The 13007-nt window shown below is 40.3% G+C and overlaps 1 protein-coding gene across 4 annotated transcripts in view; it reads left to right on the top strand.

Annotated features, from left to right (window-relative positions):
- LOC107084267 (nucleus accumbens-associated protein 1-like) overlaps positions 1–12783 on the top strand; it is a 26923-nt gene extending 14140 nt beyond the window's left edge. For 3 of the 4 annotated variants that reach the window (XM_015374021.1, XM_015374023.1, XM_015374020.1), the window contains exons 2-8: positions 3583–3733; positions 4733–4975; positions 6272–6472; positions 7281–7740; positions 9672–9969; positions 11481–11578; positions 11675–12783. In XM_015374021.1, the coding sequence (XP_015229507.1) occupies positions 3608–3733; positions 4733–4975; positions 6272–6472; positions 7281–7740; positions 9672–9969; positions 11481–11578; positions 11675–11997 (1749 nt within the window). In that variant the 5' untranslated portion in view covers positions 3583–3607 and the 3' untranslated portion in view covers positions 11998–12783. The remainder of the gene's footprint in view (positions 1–3582; positions 3734–4732; positions 4976–6271; positions 6473–7280; positions 7741–9671; positions 9970–11480; positions 11579–11674) is intronic. The other variant, XM_015374024.1, reaches the window with a different exon arrangement.
- Positions 12784–13007: the final 224 nt, after the last annotated feature.

Below are 13007 nucleotides of genomic sequence, written 5' to 3'. Positions count from 1 at the left end.
AGTCTCTACATTCCAGTTAATAACTTTTGACGATTATTTCAATAATCAATTAATCACGATTAACCTGATTAATTGTTTCGGCCCTAATCTGAAAGATGTTTTGTGACATTATTGGCTGCTCAGTGGCGCAGTGGGTAGCACCGCTGCTTGCAGCAAGACGGTTCTGGGTTTGATTCCCGGATTCTGCATGGAGTTTGCATGTTCTCCCTGACCATGCGTGGGTTCTCTCCCACAGTCCAAAACCATGACTGTTAATTGGCTTCTCTAAAGTCCCCTTAGGTGTGCGTGAATGGTTGTTTGTCCTGTGTGTCTCTTTGTTGCCCTGCGATGGACTTGCGACCTGTCCAGGGTGTACCCCGCCTCTCGCCCATAGACTGCTGGAGATAGGCACCAGCACCCCTCGCGACCCCACTCGGGACAAGCGTGTCAGATAATGGATGGATGGATTGATTTCAATGTAGAATATTCATTATTTCTTATAGCACTAGCTATATGATGGAGTAAGTTTGGTGAGTGATGTCTCTCCCAAACTGCTTCCCACTGTAACTGACTGTTTCAAAGTCCCATGAGGAAGAATACCTTTATTTCTCCCAAAGAAAAAAAAAAGTTTAATTTCACATTTGCATTAGAAAAAAGCAAGGACACAAACTGGATAGAACCATCAGTTACTACTCTGTATAGAGCTTGGACACTCTATGTAACAGTAGGACAGAATATTTACACCCTCATAGTCCCAGAGAGACATAGCAATTATGGCCTATTTAGACCCTGCATGATTTCCATGTACTTCAGTTCAGCAGTTTTTGCTGTTATATAATCTGACAACTGGAGGAAAAAAGTGACAAAAACGCCTCCTCGCACTTTTGGGCAGTCACAACTTGCCTCTGAAGGATCTCGGCTGAGTAGATACAGTCCAGTGGAAAGGTTTGGTAGTAATCTTTATCCCAAGGGATAGCTTCCTCATCATCATCATCATCCCTCCCACCACCTCCACTGTATCCAGGGGGCATGATCCTATGGCTGTCCAGTCTCTGTCAGCTGTCAAAATGTCACCACCCCAGGAGGCCACTCCATGAAATAAAAGCTGATGCCACTCTGGTGTTTTAGAAGAGCCCTGTTCTCATAACCCCAAAATATCTCAAGCTTCTGCGCAGGTACAACCTGCAGTGGCCCTTCTTATGGAGAGCTTTGCTGTTATGTGTTCAGTCTGTTGTCCAAGTGCTCATCCAGGTATTTGTAAGATAACCGTCTCTGTTCCCTGAATATGGACTGGTGAGAGGGCGGTGCCTAGTTGTTCCTTTACGAAAATCTGGAGGATGTTTAATGAGCACCAGAAAACAGACTGGGCGCTTCGGTACTTCCATGACTGCCTCAGCTATGCATAATGAGTAAACTTTTAATTGCAGAACATCATTGCTTGAATCATTTGGACTGAAAGATGCAGAAACCAATGACACATCCAGCTGGATTTACAGACATTGCTGTGATTAAATAATAAACAGTCAATAAATCAAACAAAAACAACAGCACTTCCTGACTGGAAGGTGTACACGTTGCATGTATACGTATAGCTGTGACTCCCCTGTCATGAGCACACCGCATTGTGTGGGCTGTGCAGCTTTCCTATCAACAAAACGTCTCTTGATATTAAGGCGGGTCGATATAGCATATCGATATAAAAAAATGCATATTGATTGATATTGATATCTAAAAGCTTTTTGTATCTCTGCTTCTGTCTCCTTGAACCCCAGTTGGCCTCGGCAGATGGCCGCTCACACTTAGCCTGGTTCTGCTGGAGGTTTCTTCCTGATAAAGGGAGTTTTTCCTCTCCACTGTTGCTACAAGGATGAGGGATGTGTGAGGGATTGTATTTGAGTCAATGAGTCGATGCAATCAACTGGTTTTCCTTAGATAGAAAACTTTGAATCAATTTGACTATGATCTGGTGAATTGTGATGTGCCTTGAGATGACGTGTTGTGAATTGGCGCTATATAAATAAACTGAATTTAATTGAATTGAATTCACTGCACTCATTGTACAAATTAGGGAGCGCTGAGTTAGAGAAATACTTCTGGCCCAAAACTTTGTAACACGTATCACAAGGAAGGAAGCCCAGTTTAGCTTGCTTTGTTTTGGCGGAAGTTCCTGAAGATTCCTCTGACGACATGGAACGTCGGGGCCCACACAGCTCGTTCTCTATTGGGTGTGAGCGGCTTAGATGATAAAACAAGTTGGTTGTGTTACCAGACATTATTTTACCGGTTCCCTTTAAATTTTACAAATCACTGTGGTTTGTTTCTATCTGACTTAATATAACCGAAATAAAACCCTTTGGATCAATTTCCTTCGCCTCTCCTGCTGCAACATCTTCACGTGCTCTGTTGTGGTTTGAGAGGAGGGCGCTTTGTGACGGCGTGCCAGGGTCTACAATTGGTTGGTGGGAAGTGGTGACTGTGGCATCAACCTACATGATAGGCTACAATGAAAAGGAAGGAAAACTGTGTTTCTATTTCGACCCTCTTTTTTTTCTATTACGTTAATCATCCTTATTAGGTAAAAACAGATTAACATGCCTTTTGGTGACCGCTTGCTAGAAATAAAAGAACTGAATAGGACTATGAAGCCTACCGTTCAGGTTGGTATTTAATCCATGCATTTTGGTCTCAGTGGAGAAGAAAGGCTAATCAGTTTAATATTCTTACAGATTAGTGGGATGTTTGGGGTTGTATCGGGGTCGGACAGGATGTATCATCGCTTCACTATAAGCTATGCTCCAGATACTCAGTGGTGTCTGCCGAGCTTGGCCGGCATCCACAGCTCAGGGCCGCTGTCTTGCCTGGGATGTATTTGTTCAGTGGCGGTGTGACTCACCTCACTGTTCTCAGCTGTTTACCTCTGGTGGCGTTAGAGCAATAGTATGCATGTGTTGTGTGTTTGTAAACAGAAACCAGTCTATTTTGCAGGGAAGCGTCAATGATAGAGATAAGGTTTGTTTGTTGTGTTTTTTCTGCTTTACATCGTCTTGATCACAGATCCCTTTGTTGGATGGAGAAGTGAAATAAGATAAGTTATGTAAGCAGGTTTTGGTTTTGTTTCAAAAATAAAAAATTTATAAATTCTAAACTAGGGCAAAAAAAAACTAATGGTTTATAAAATGATTTAGATCTTAGGAATTAGAATAAAGATAAAAGCTTACATAAATGGCCCAGTTCGACCCAAATTCTCTTTTATTTAGAAGTTTGACTTAAAGCTGTTTACCATTTTTTAAATTCATTAATCTTTATGCAACAAACTAACTCTCTTTATCTGGAACTGCTTCCTCTCTTTATATCTATCTCGCTCTGTTTTGCTCATCTTCGTGACCTATTTTGCTCTACTTTTGATGCCTAAAGATTTAGCTTCTTGCTTTTGGTTTTTGCCACCTTATCTTCTCATTACATTTCTTATCACTCCTTATTTAGCCATTCCCCTTTAGTAATCATCCCTTTCTTCCTCTTCTTTACTCTAATACTTTGCCTATGTATGGAGCCCTTACTTCCTTACCTACCGCTGACAGGGGTCTCCTGTGGAACATTTTGCAGACCCTGTGGTCCTGGGCAGAGCGTTATGGCTCAGACGCTGCAGATGGCGATCCCTAACTTTGGCAACAACGTCCTGGAGTGTCTGAACGAACAGCGGCTGCAGGGCCTCTACTGTGATGTCTCCGTGGTCGTCAAGGGGCATGCCTTTAAGGTAAGATTTGTTTGCTTTTTAAAATATCTTATTTTAATTATTTCTCCGAAAGCAAAATGTTTAAAAATGTTAAAACTTCATAATGTTTCTCTGTCAAATAGAAGGGTTTAATGGTAGTTGAAATGAATGTCTGCTATAGCTTTCTTTTTTGTTTTGGTTGGACGTGAAGTCTTTAAAATTTTGGTTGGATAATTATCTGCAGCTTTCAGTGATATGGATTTTGATTTCCTTGGTTTGCAGTTGGAGCAGGACAAAAAAAAAAAGAAACTCCACAACTGGATTTGATTTAGCAGGCAAAAGCCTCCTATCTCTGTCATTTAAAAGCCACAAACCGTTCTGTATGTTTTAGTGATTTTATGTGACGAGGTTCACAAATGCATATTGAATCAAAAAGTTTATAACTGCAGTGATCAAGTATACAGGCTTGTCTACATCAACATATCACAGGCCTTTTAGCCCTGTCTGACCAATCTCTGATATGTGATGTCAATTTTCTGGTTGCAGATTCTTGATGTCGATGTAGCTTTCTCTTTCTCCGTTCACCTGATAAATATGAACACAAGTCTCAATTTAAACAAAGCAGAAACATTTTTTAACAAATCAAGCAACAAATTTACAAGGGATAGCAAATCAATGGCAATTGGTTGCAGTGGATTTTATTGATTGCTTAACATCTACAGGCTGCTGAATAAAAGTGCTGATTTTTATGTGGAAAGAAATAAAAACAATAAAAATGGAAAAATCTTCATCAAATATATTGAAATGTTTGGTCTTTAGTTGACATAGTGTCAAACAAATTAAATGGGCTTAATTTGATTGGCAGGTGCGTGTCATTAGGTGACATATTTACCTTCAGTGTCAAAGTTAATTTGTCATATTCAAAGGTGGAGATGGAGTCAGTTTTTTTTCTGTTTTTGTTATGCAGTTTGTATATTCAGCGTGAAACCCTGTGTTGTTTAAACCTTGATGACTTCCGCTGTCTCGCTGTTTACCCCTCAGGCTCATCGTGCCGTTTTGGCAGCCAGCAGCTCCTACTTCCGTGATCTGTTCAATGCTGGGGGGAAGAGCTCGGTGGTGGAGCTACCTCCGGCTGTGCAGCCACAGAGCTTCCAGCAGATTCTGGCCTTCTGCTATACGGGACGCCTCAGCATGAATGTTGGAGACCAGTTTCTGCTCATGTACACTGCCGGCTTCCTCCAGATCCAACAGATAATGGAGAAAGGCACAGAGTTTTTCCTCAAGGTACCCTCGGTGTAAAGGAATGTTGGAGAGTCCTTTATGTTAATAGCTGTTACTCAGCATGCTTAAAGAAACATGATGCAGGTTTATGTGTTTGCTGGCTGGCTTTTATGACTCAGAAGTTTATAAATCATGATAGTGACACAGTAGATTCAGCATAAAGCAATCCTGATTTGATTAGTTTGCATAAATCTGCATAAATCAGGAAAAGTTGTTTTTATTAGAGCTTGCCTTTAATTTTCCTAGGACAAACTTTGCATTAGGCTTAAATGGAAGTCTGCAAAGATGTGTTGTCCTCTCAAAATGATGCCATCTAAAAATGTGTACAGTCTAGAGAATAGTGCAAGAGAGGGCTAGATAAGTTTGGGAAAATACTATGTACCCAACAGTCTTGGCTTGATTTGATTGTCTAAAGGTTGCATCCAGCAGTCCTTTCATTCATCTCTACACCTCTTTACTGCCATCCTTTAATTTTTCCAATTATCTTTTTCTTTTACATCAATCTGTTAATCGCTGTCTTAGCTCCAAAAACCCACCATCCATCCATCCATCCATCCATCCATCCATCCATACATCCATACATCCATACATCTGTAATTTAGACGAAAATAATTTTTTCCCTTAGTATATAAAGGATGTTGCGCTACTTTTAGAGGTTCAAGCTTTTTTTGTTTCCTATGCACACCATTATAATTGCCCACATTAAAATTTGTTTTCTAGTGTTTGCCACAGTCACCCCTATAGACTCCATTAGTGAGTTAATAAGAAATTTTTGTGGTATTCTTTGGTTTTGATGTGCAGGAACTTGGTCAGCTGTTTTTTGAAGATACAGTAGACCAGCCATCATTGCACCTCTAACCCAATCCCAGACTCCTTACAAGAGTAAGAAAATCTAGCACAACAAAAAGAGGCAAATTAGATCGGCAATGAAACTGTAAATATTGGGACAGATTTAATGAAATAAAAAGAGTTTTTCTTTTTGCTGTGATAAATATCATATAAATTGTTATAAGAAGACATTACGCCTCTAAACAAAAGACCCAAGCCATCACAGTGGCAGATGTTTTATCTCTTCTCCCAGGCAAGTGCACAACACTGGTGTCATTTCAACTAGTTGCCAGAGGGGCCAAAATTCTGCAAAAACTCTAGAAGTTGTGCTGTGCTCCTTTAAAAATTAGGCACTTTATTTGTAGCAGATATTTTATAGAGGTCCTTTAAATGTTGAGCTCTATATTTATGTTATTTATACATAAAAGAAAATCATACAATATAATATAATAATCCTTTTAATTTCCTCAGGTCTCATCTCCAAGCTGTGACTCCCAAGGTCTCCACACAGAGGAGGCCCCATCCTCTGAACCCCAGAGTCCTGTCACTCAGACAGTGGGAGGGGTGGGTGCCGTAGGAAGGCCTGCTTCCTGTCTGACGCCTCTTCCACTGGTATCCAAGGTAAAAACGGAACAGACGGCCACTACACCTCAGCAAGCCCATCAGCAGCAGGTACGATCTGAACCTAAAACATGCGTCGTGTTGCTCAGATCACCAGCTTGGATTATACTCTGTAACATATAACATCTATTATACATCAAAGAGTCCCGGATTAAAGATGCACCTATTTTGCATTAGCAATATCTCAATAAGATTTTTGGATTATATCGGCCTCCACCTAAAATCTCTGGTATTGGCACGTTGATAAAACACAGTGCATCTGTCTAAAGTCTATGTTACCTGTTGGTTAATAAGGAATAGATCAGTTGTTTTCATTTCTATTCCTATTTACTATGTTTCTCTGTTTAAGAAATATCACTTAATCCATCATTTTCTAACATAAGTATTAAAAACAAGTATGAATCATAGTGATATTGGCTCAACATCAACATCAGTTAGTCATCAAAGGTGTAAAATCTCTACTTTGCATCTATGTTAAAAAAAATTTTTTTTTTTTATGAGTTATTTACAAGAGGATTCCTTTTATTCTATGATATTTTATCGCTTCTCATTTTGCTTTCATTTAAGTTGCTTTCCTGGTGAAGCAACAGGCATTACCCAGATAGAAAAAATTATGTGAAGGGAAAAAAAAGATTAAAGAACTTAAATAGCTAGCAGCTTAAAAAAAGTATTTTTTGGCATAAATATACATTTTAGATAAAGTGATGCTGTTGATTTGTTATTTAAGGATCCTAAAATAAACCTTAATACTTGATCTCTTTCATTTTTTTACAGATTTTTTACAGATTTTTTTTTGTTTGGTTGTCAGCATTTCTTGATGGTGATGATTAACCAGCTCTGTCTCCTTCTTCCTCGGCAGGAGGGCTCACCCTACTCTGTGGTCTGCACCCCCGTTGCCAAGCGGCTGTGGGAGGGGGCAAACCGGGATGGGGGAGGAGGCTCTGGAGGAGGCGGAGGAGGTGGAATGAGAAAGGCTGCACGCTACTCTTCCTCCTCATCTTCTTCCTCCTCCTGTACCACGTTAACGCAGGACCCATCTGGGCGTGGACCCGCGGCTAGTGCTGCGATGGCGGGCAGTGGCGGTGCCACTTTAGTGGGAGGAGCTGGACTCAACAGTAACCACAGTAGTAACAACAACAATGGCGGGACCCCCGAAGGCACGAGTCCGGGAACACTGAGCATGTACACAAGCGACTCACCAATCAGTTACCATGATGACGAGGAAGAGGATGAGATCGTAGATGAAAGCGCTGAAGAGCAGTACAGACAGATCTGCAACATGTACACCATGTACAGCATGCTAAACGCTGGAGCAGCAGGTGAGACAGCACAGAGGGGCACAGAGTACTGGGAGGGGGAGTTATGTGGTGATGACTGCTCCTTTTCTCTTATTGTTTTGCTTCATTTCAGTTGGAACGATTCCGATTCCTCATTTTGATTTCGGTTCCCATTAATTCCAATCCTTTTAAGAGGAAGGATCTTAAAAGTTAAGATGTTTTAAATGAGCTGGCTAACAAGAATCCTGTCTGGGTGCAATAGTCTATAGAAATTCGTGGATTTTCACTCTTTTAATATAATTCTTCTGCATTTTTCCTTGAAAACATGATTAAAACTTGTTCACATAACCAGTGTGTGGTGCAGAAGGTGCCGATGATGTTTTAGCGGGTAATTTAATATTTCTGATTTGGACTGTGATGCAGTTCTAGTCCGGCGGAGGAGAAAGCAGCATTTTGTGTTAAGGAAGTTTGGGAGATTTCCCCACAGAGTTTATATCCTCAGCGTTGTTTACTGGGCCTCAGTTCCAGATGTGGAAATGGTGATGTTTTACTTTTGTGGACAGATCAGATTTCTTACTTCATTCTTAAGTTGGTGGGTTTCATCATTTGAAACAGACCCCAAATAAAGTCAAATATACAATGAGTTCAGCTTAAAAGTATTCATGTCATGCAGATTTGGATCAAAGTCATTTTTATTCTATCAACAACACATAGGTAACGAGGAAAAAAAACAACCTTTAGAGTGTAATGATGTTGGCTGTCGGGTGTTCTTTGCTTATAATTCTATGGCAGATGTTGCACGTAGCTGACTGGTCAAATCTTTAATTACTGTTTAGACGCACTTTCGAAAGCTTTCTTCTTCAGTGATTGTCAGAACAGGTAGTGGCCTTCTGGCTGTAAAAGAGGGAGATAGAAGGCTGCACCAAAGTTTCCCTGTTTTGAGCTTTTAATCTCTGTGTCATGACAATATGTTTATATTATAATCTCATAGATAACTCAGCAGTTGTTTTGAAATAATTTATGTCACTTCCCCAAATATAAAGAATTAAAGACTGTGCACCGATAGAGGAGACAAAAATAGATAACATTTTGCATGCTGTTCTTGTGTTTAGTCTTAGTTTATCTAAGGGGAAGCAGAGCTTTGCAAAACAGAAATAAAACAATCATCTTTAAAATTTGGCTCTGCATTTGAAAAAATAGCTTTATTCTCCAATCTTTGCAACTCCTGGCTGCTGTGTGTTTTTAAGCTTTTTTATGCAAACCTGTCAATTGGAGGAAGTTAAGAGGAACAAAGAGTTCAAAACACAGAAGCTACAGATAGTTTTTTATCTTTGCTTTGAGTTGAGTACTAATACTACATATGAACAAGCTAACCTGTTTGGATAAACTAATTGAAATTTAATATGAAAAATACTTTGAAATTTGTTGTTTTTTTATGATTACTGACTGAAAGATAAGTTAATCCAATTGAGGTATGGGTCCTATTTGCTTTCCTTTCTATAATTTCTTGAAATAATGATTTATCTGATCATTTTATATTAATTTAGTTATCATTCTGTTAGTCTGTCTTTATCTCCTTAATTTTCATGAACAGGGGCAAAAATCTAAAATTACAGTAATGTATTATTAAAAAAACATTGTATCTATCACGTCTTCCACTTTAGTTTGGTTAGTTTTGTTTAGATTTAATATTTTCTGTTTTTAACAAGAGTATAGAATCCAATCAAAGGGCATCAAGAAATATGTATTATTTATTGTATTAAAGCTGGGAAAAGATGTTAGATTAAAGTTTGTTATTCCTTTGATTCTTAACATTTTTTAAGGATAAGAATTAAATGAACTGTTTAGATGTAAAATTTAACTTATTGTTTAAATCAGAGGAGAAGGAATAATTTTAATTCTTTGCTCCTAATAAGTTTTACTCATGTTTTCTACCATTAAAAAAACATCTACAAATCGTGTTCCTTCCTCAGTGGTAGGAGAACGGGTGGAGGCTTTGCCAGATTTGGCTCCCGACTCAGCAGGCGGGCGGGGAGGCAAAGGGGGGCGGTCCCGGCAGGACCTGGCATCACTGCCCGCCGAGCTCATCAGCCAGATCGGTAACCGCTGCCACCCGAAGCTCTACGAGGAAGGCGACCCAGCAGAGAAGCTGGAGTTGGTCAGCGGCACATCTGTCTTCATCTCCCGCGCCCAGCTCATGAATTGTCACGTCAGCGCTGGCACCCGCCACAAAGTGCTACTCAGACGGCTGCTGGCCGCGTTCTTTGACAGGTCAGTGCCTGAAATCATTCACGTACCAAGTCAAACAGATGGAGGCAGAACAAATGAGGCCATAATACTATCTGGTACTTTGTAAAGGCATTGCAGAGGAAAGCTTGATTTAAATGTTTTTAAACATAAAGAGGTAAGAAAAAGGTTAGAGCAAAGTGTTTGGGAGTTACTCACAGTAACTTTCAAAAGTATTTTTACTGCATTTTTTTATTTTAGAAACATGCGTGTATTTTAATGGGACTGGCACAAAGAAGAGCATAATTCTTAAGAGGAAGGAGAAGGACAAAGCAGCCATTAAAAGTCAGTCATTTCACCATAAATACTCTGTTGATCCCTCAGAGGTTTGATGATGAGCAGTTAATGGAAAACAGACGCAGAGAAGTTTAAAGCCACTCAGGTTATAAAACAATATCCTGAGTTTGGACATGGAGCTTTGTACAACCATCATCTACAGGCTGCAAACATACCTCAATGTGTACCTACACATACCAGGCAGAAAGAGCAAGAGTTGACAAGACACCCGTAATGGAAATATGAAATTAACTTGAAAGATGCTGCTGAAGTTTCAGAAGAGACAAAACTGGACATTTTTGGTCTGCAAATGTTTGGTCTACCTGAAAAGTGCATTGTGTGGTGGAAAACTAACTCTGCTTATCATGTTGGAGTTTCCACAGTTAAGCATGGTGGTGGCAGCATCATACTTTAGGGATGATTTACATCAACAGACTAATTGAAGCTTGCCAGATTTGATGGGAAGATTGATGGAATTTAATACAGGATAAAACTTAATGGTGAGGTTAATAAAAAGAGGACAGAAGTTCACCTTCCAGTGGTGACGGTTTGAAATATTTGTGAGTGACAAAATAAATTTGCAAGTTTGTGAAAACATTGGAGCGCCTTTCTTTTTGTGAGTGTTTTCCAAGTAAGAAATATAAGAAATAATATTGTCTGCATTATTTAATTTTTTTTCCACTAGTAATTGTTCCATTTAAATTGATTTAACTTTTCTGGCTAGGGGGATTGATTGATTGATTGATTGATTGATTGATTGATTGATTGATTGATTGATTGATTGATTGATTGATTGACTGGATTTATCTCACAATGGAGAAATGTACTTCTCCACTGATAGTGGATAGTGGGGTCATTTTACTAAACATTCTGTTTTAAGTTCTTTCAGATGTTTATCATTCTCTCTGTTTAGGATTGCCTTTGACTGTTCTAGTTAAGCATTTCAACTAAAACATCATTAGTTCAACTTTTTTATTTTCTTTAGTCTAACTGTTTTTAATATTCTTTTTTGTTTCTGCATTTTTTATTTTATTTTATTTTATTTTTTCCTACTTGCTTTGATGCTGTTTTATCTTCCTGTATTTTAATCATGTAAAGCACTTTGACTAAACAAATTGACTTTGTACTGAATTGTGCTATACAAATAAATTTGCCTTGCCTTGCCTTGCCTTGCCTTGCCTTGCCTTGCCTCTCTAATTGTGCCCTTGCTGTCTGCCCAGGAGCACACTGGCTAACAGCTGTGGAACCGGCATCCGCTCGTCGACCAACGACCCCAGCCGGAAACCTTTGGACAACAGAGTTCTGCACGCCGTCAAATGTAAGAGAAACTGTTGAATCTTTTAGTGAGATTTTGTGAAGCTCCAAGTTACCGCCCCTGATTCCTTTTTTTTAAAATTTTCTTTAATTTCCTCAGTCTACTGCCAGAACTTTGCACCGAGCTTCAAGGAGAGCGAGATGAACGCCATTGCAGCTGACATGTGCACCAACGCCCGGCGTGTCGTACGGAAGAGCTGGATCCCCAAACTCAAGCTGCTGATGGCGGACAGCGACGCCTACTCAGCCTTCCTGGCCGACAGTGTGAAGATGGAGGCCGACGCACTGGGGGTGGAGCAGGGCTTCGACCCCGCCTCCTTAGAGGCCGTCGCAGCGGCTGCCAACAATAGCGAAGCCTCAAGCGGGACCCTGCAAGTGGACGCCATGCCGGGGGCAGGAGGAGACGGCAGCACTTTGTTTTGAACAGGTAGATGTGACGGACCCATTTCTCTGGGGGCAGCAAGTCCAGAACATTGGCCACTGCGGTCTGGATGACAGTTGTCCCGCCCCTCCCAGCCGCCCTGTCGCTGGAAATCTGTTCCTTCTCTTGCTCTTTGGTCAGTTTCTTATATTTTCCTTTACTTTGCTTGTTAAGAGCCTGCTCTCTCTCCACAACTCCAATTTTTTATTTTCATCTGATGGAGACAGACAGAAAGGCAGGGTCAAAGGTAGCAGAGCAACGAATGTGAAACCCCCCCAACACCTGTTCATTCCTCTGCAACCTTTCTCTGCTTTTAGTTCTAGATTTTTAAAGCTTTTATCGTCACTAAGGCCCTTTTCCTTCACAATCAGTCACAGACATTTCTGGGAGGGCTGTCAGTGAGTTTAAATCCTGTTTGGAGAGAGTGATATTAGCAACCCTCCCCACCCCCCACCCCCAAACTCCGGTAACACTGTTGTTTTAATATTGAATGTATGCGAGGCGAGGCACCCAAACTGCAGCGTTGTAAGGCAGTGATGACTGAAAGATTGTGCTGAGCCCCCTATAGGTTTTGATTCCTTTGCTTTTTTGCATCCAGACAGCGGTGAGGTGCAACGTTGTCGAAGGGTGCGGCGCCCATGAAGTGGAGGGTTGTAATTGTTGATGTGTATACAGGCATGGTTTAAAACCTACTGGCCCCACTTTCTAAAACCTGCCAATGTTGTTTGGCAGGTGTGTTTTGACATGTCGGACGTTGAAGATATTGTACCCGTTCCTCGAACCCTTGATCCCCCACCCACCCCACCCCAAAAAACAAAAAAGCTGTTTGCATAAATTGTTTTCCTATTTCATTTTTGCCAAGGCTCCTGAGGGAGAGGAATTCTGTTACAGTGGACAGAGAAAACGCGAAGAATAAATGCACTGTTATTTTATGTGGTTTGAGTACAATCGAGATACGTTTTTTTACGGATTTGATTTTTAAAAAATCTAAAAAAAAAAAAAATCCTAAAAA

Source organism: Cyprinodon variegatus, unplaced genomic scaffold (genome assembly GCF_000732505.1).
Source record: "Cyprinodon variegatus isolate N-32 unplaced genomic scaffold, C_variegatus-1.0 Scaffold96, whole genome shotgun sequence".
In the NCBI taxonomy this organism is placed as follows: Eukaryota; Metazoa; Chordata; class Actinopteri; order Cyprinodontiformes; family Cyprinodontidae; genus Cyprinodon; species Cyprinodon variegatus.
The sequence above is the reverse complement of the archived record's forward strand: the minus strand, read 5'-3'. Positions and strand labels throughout refer to the sequence as shown.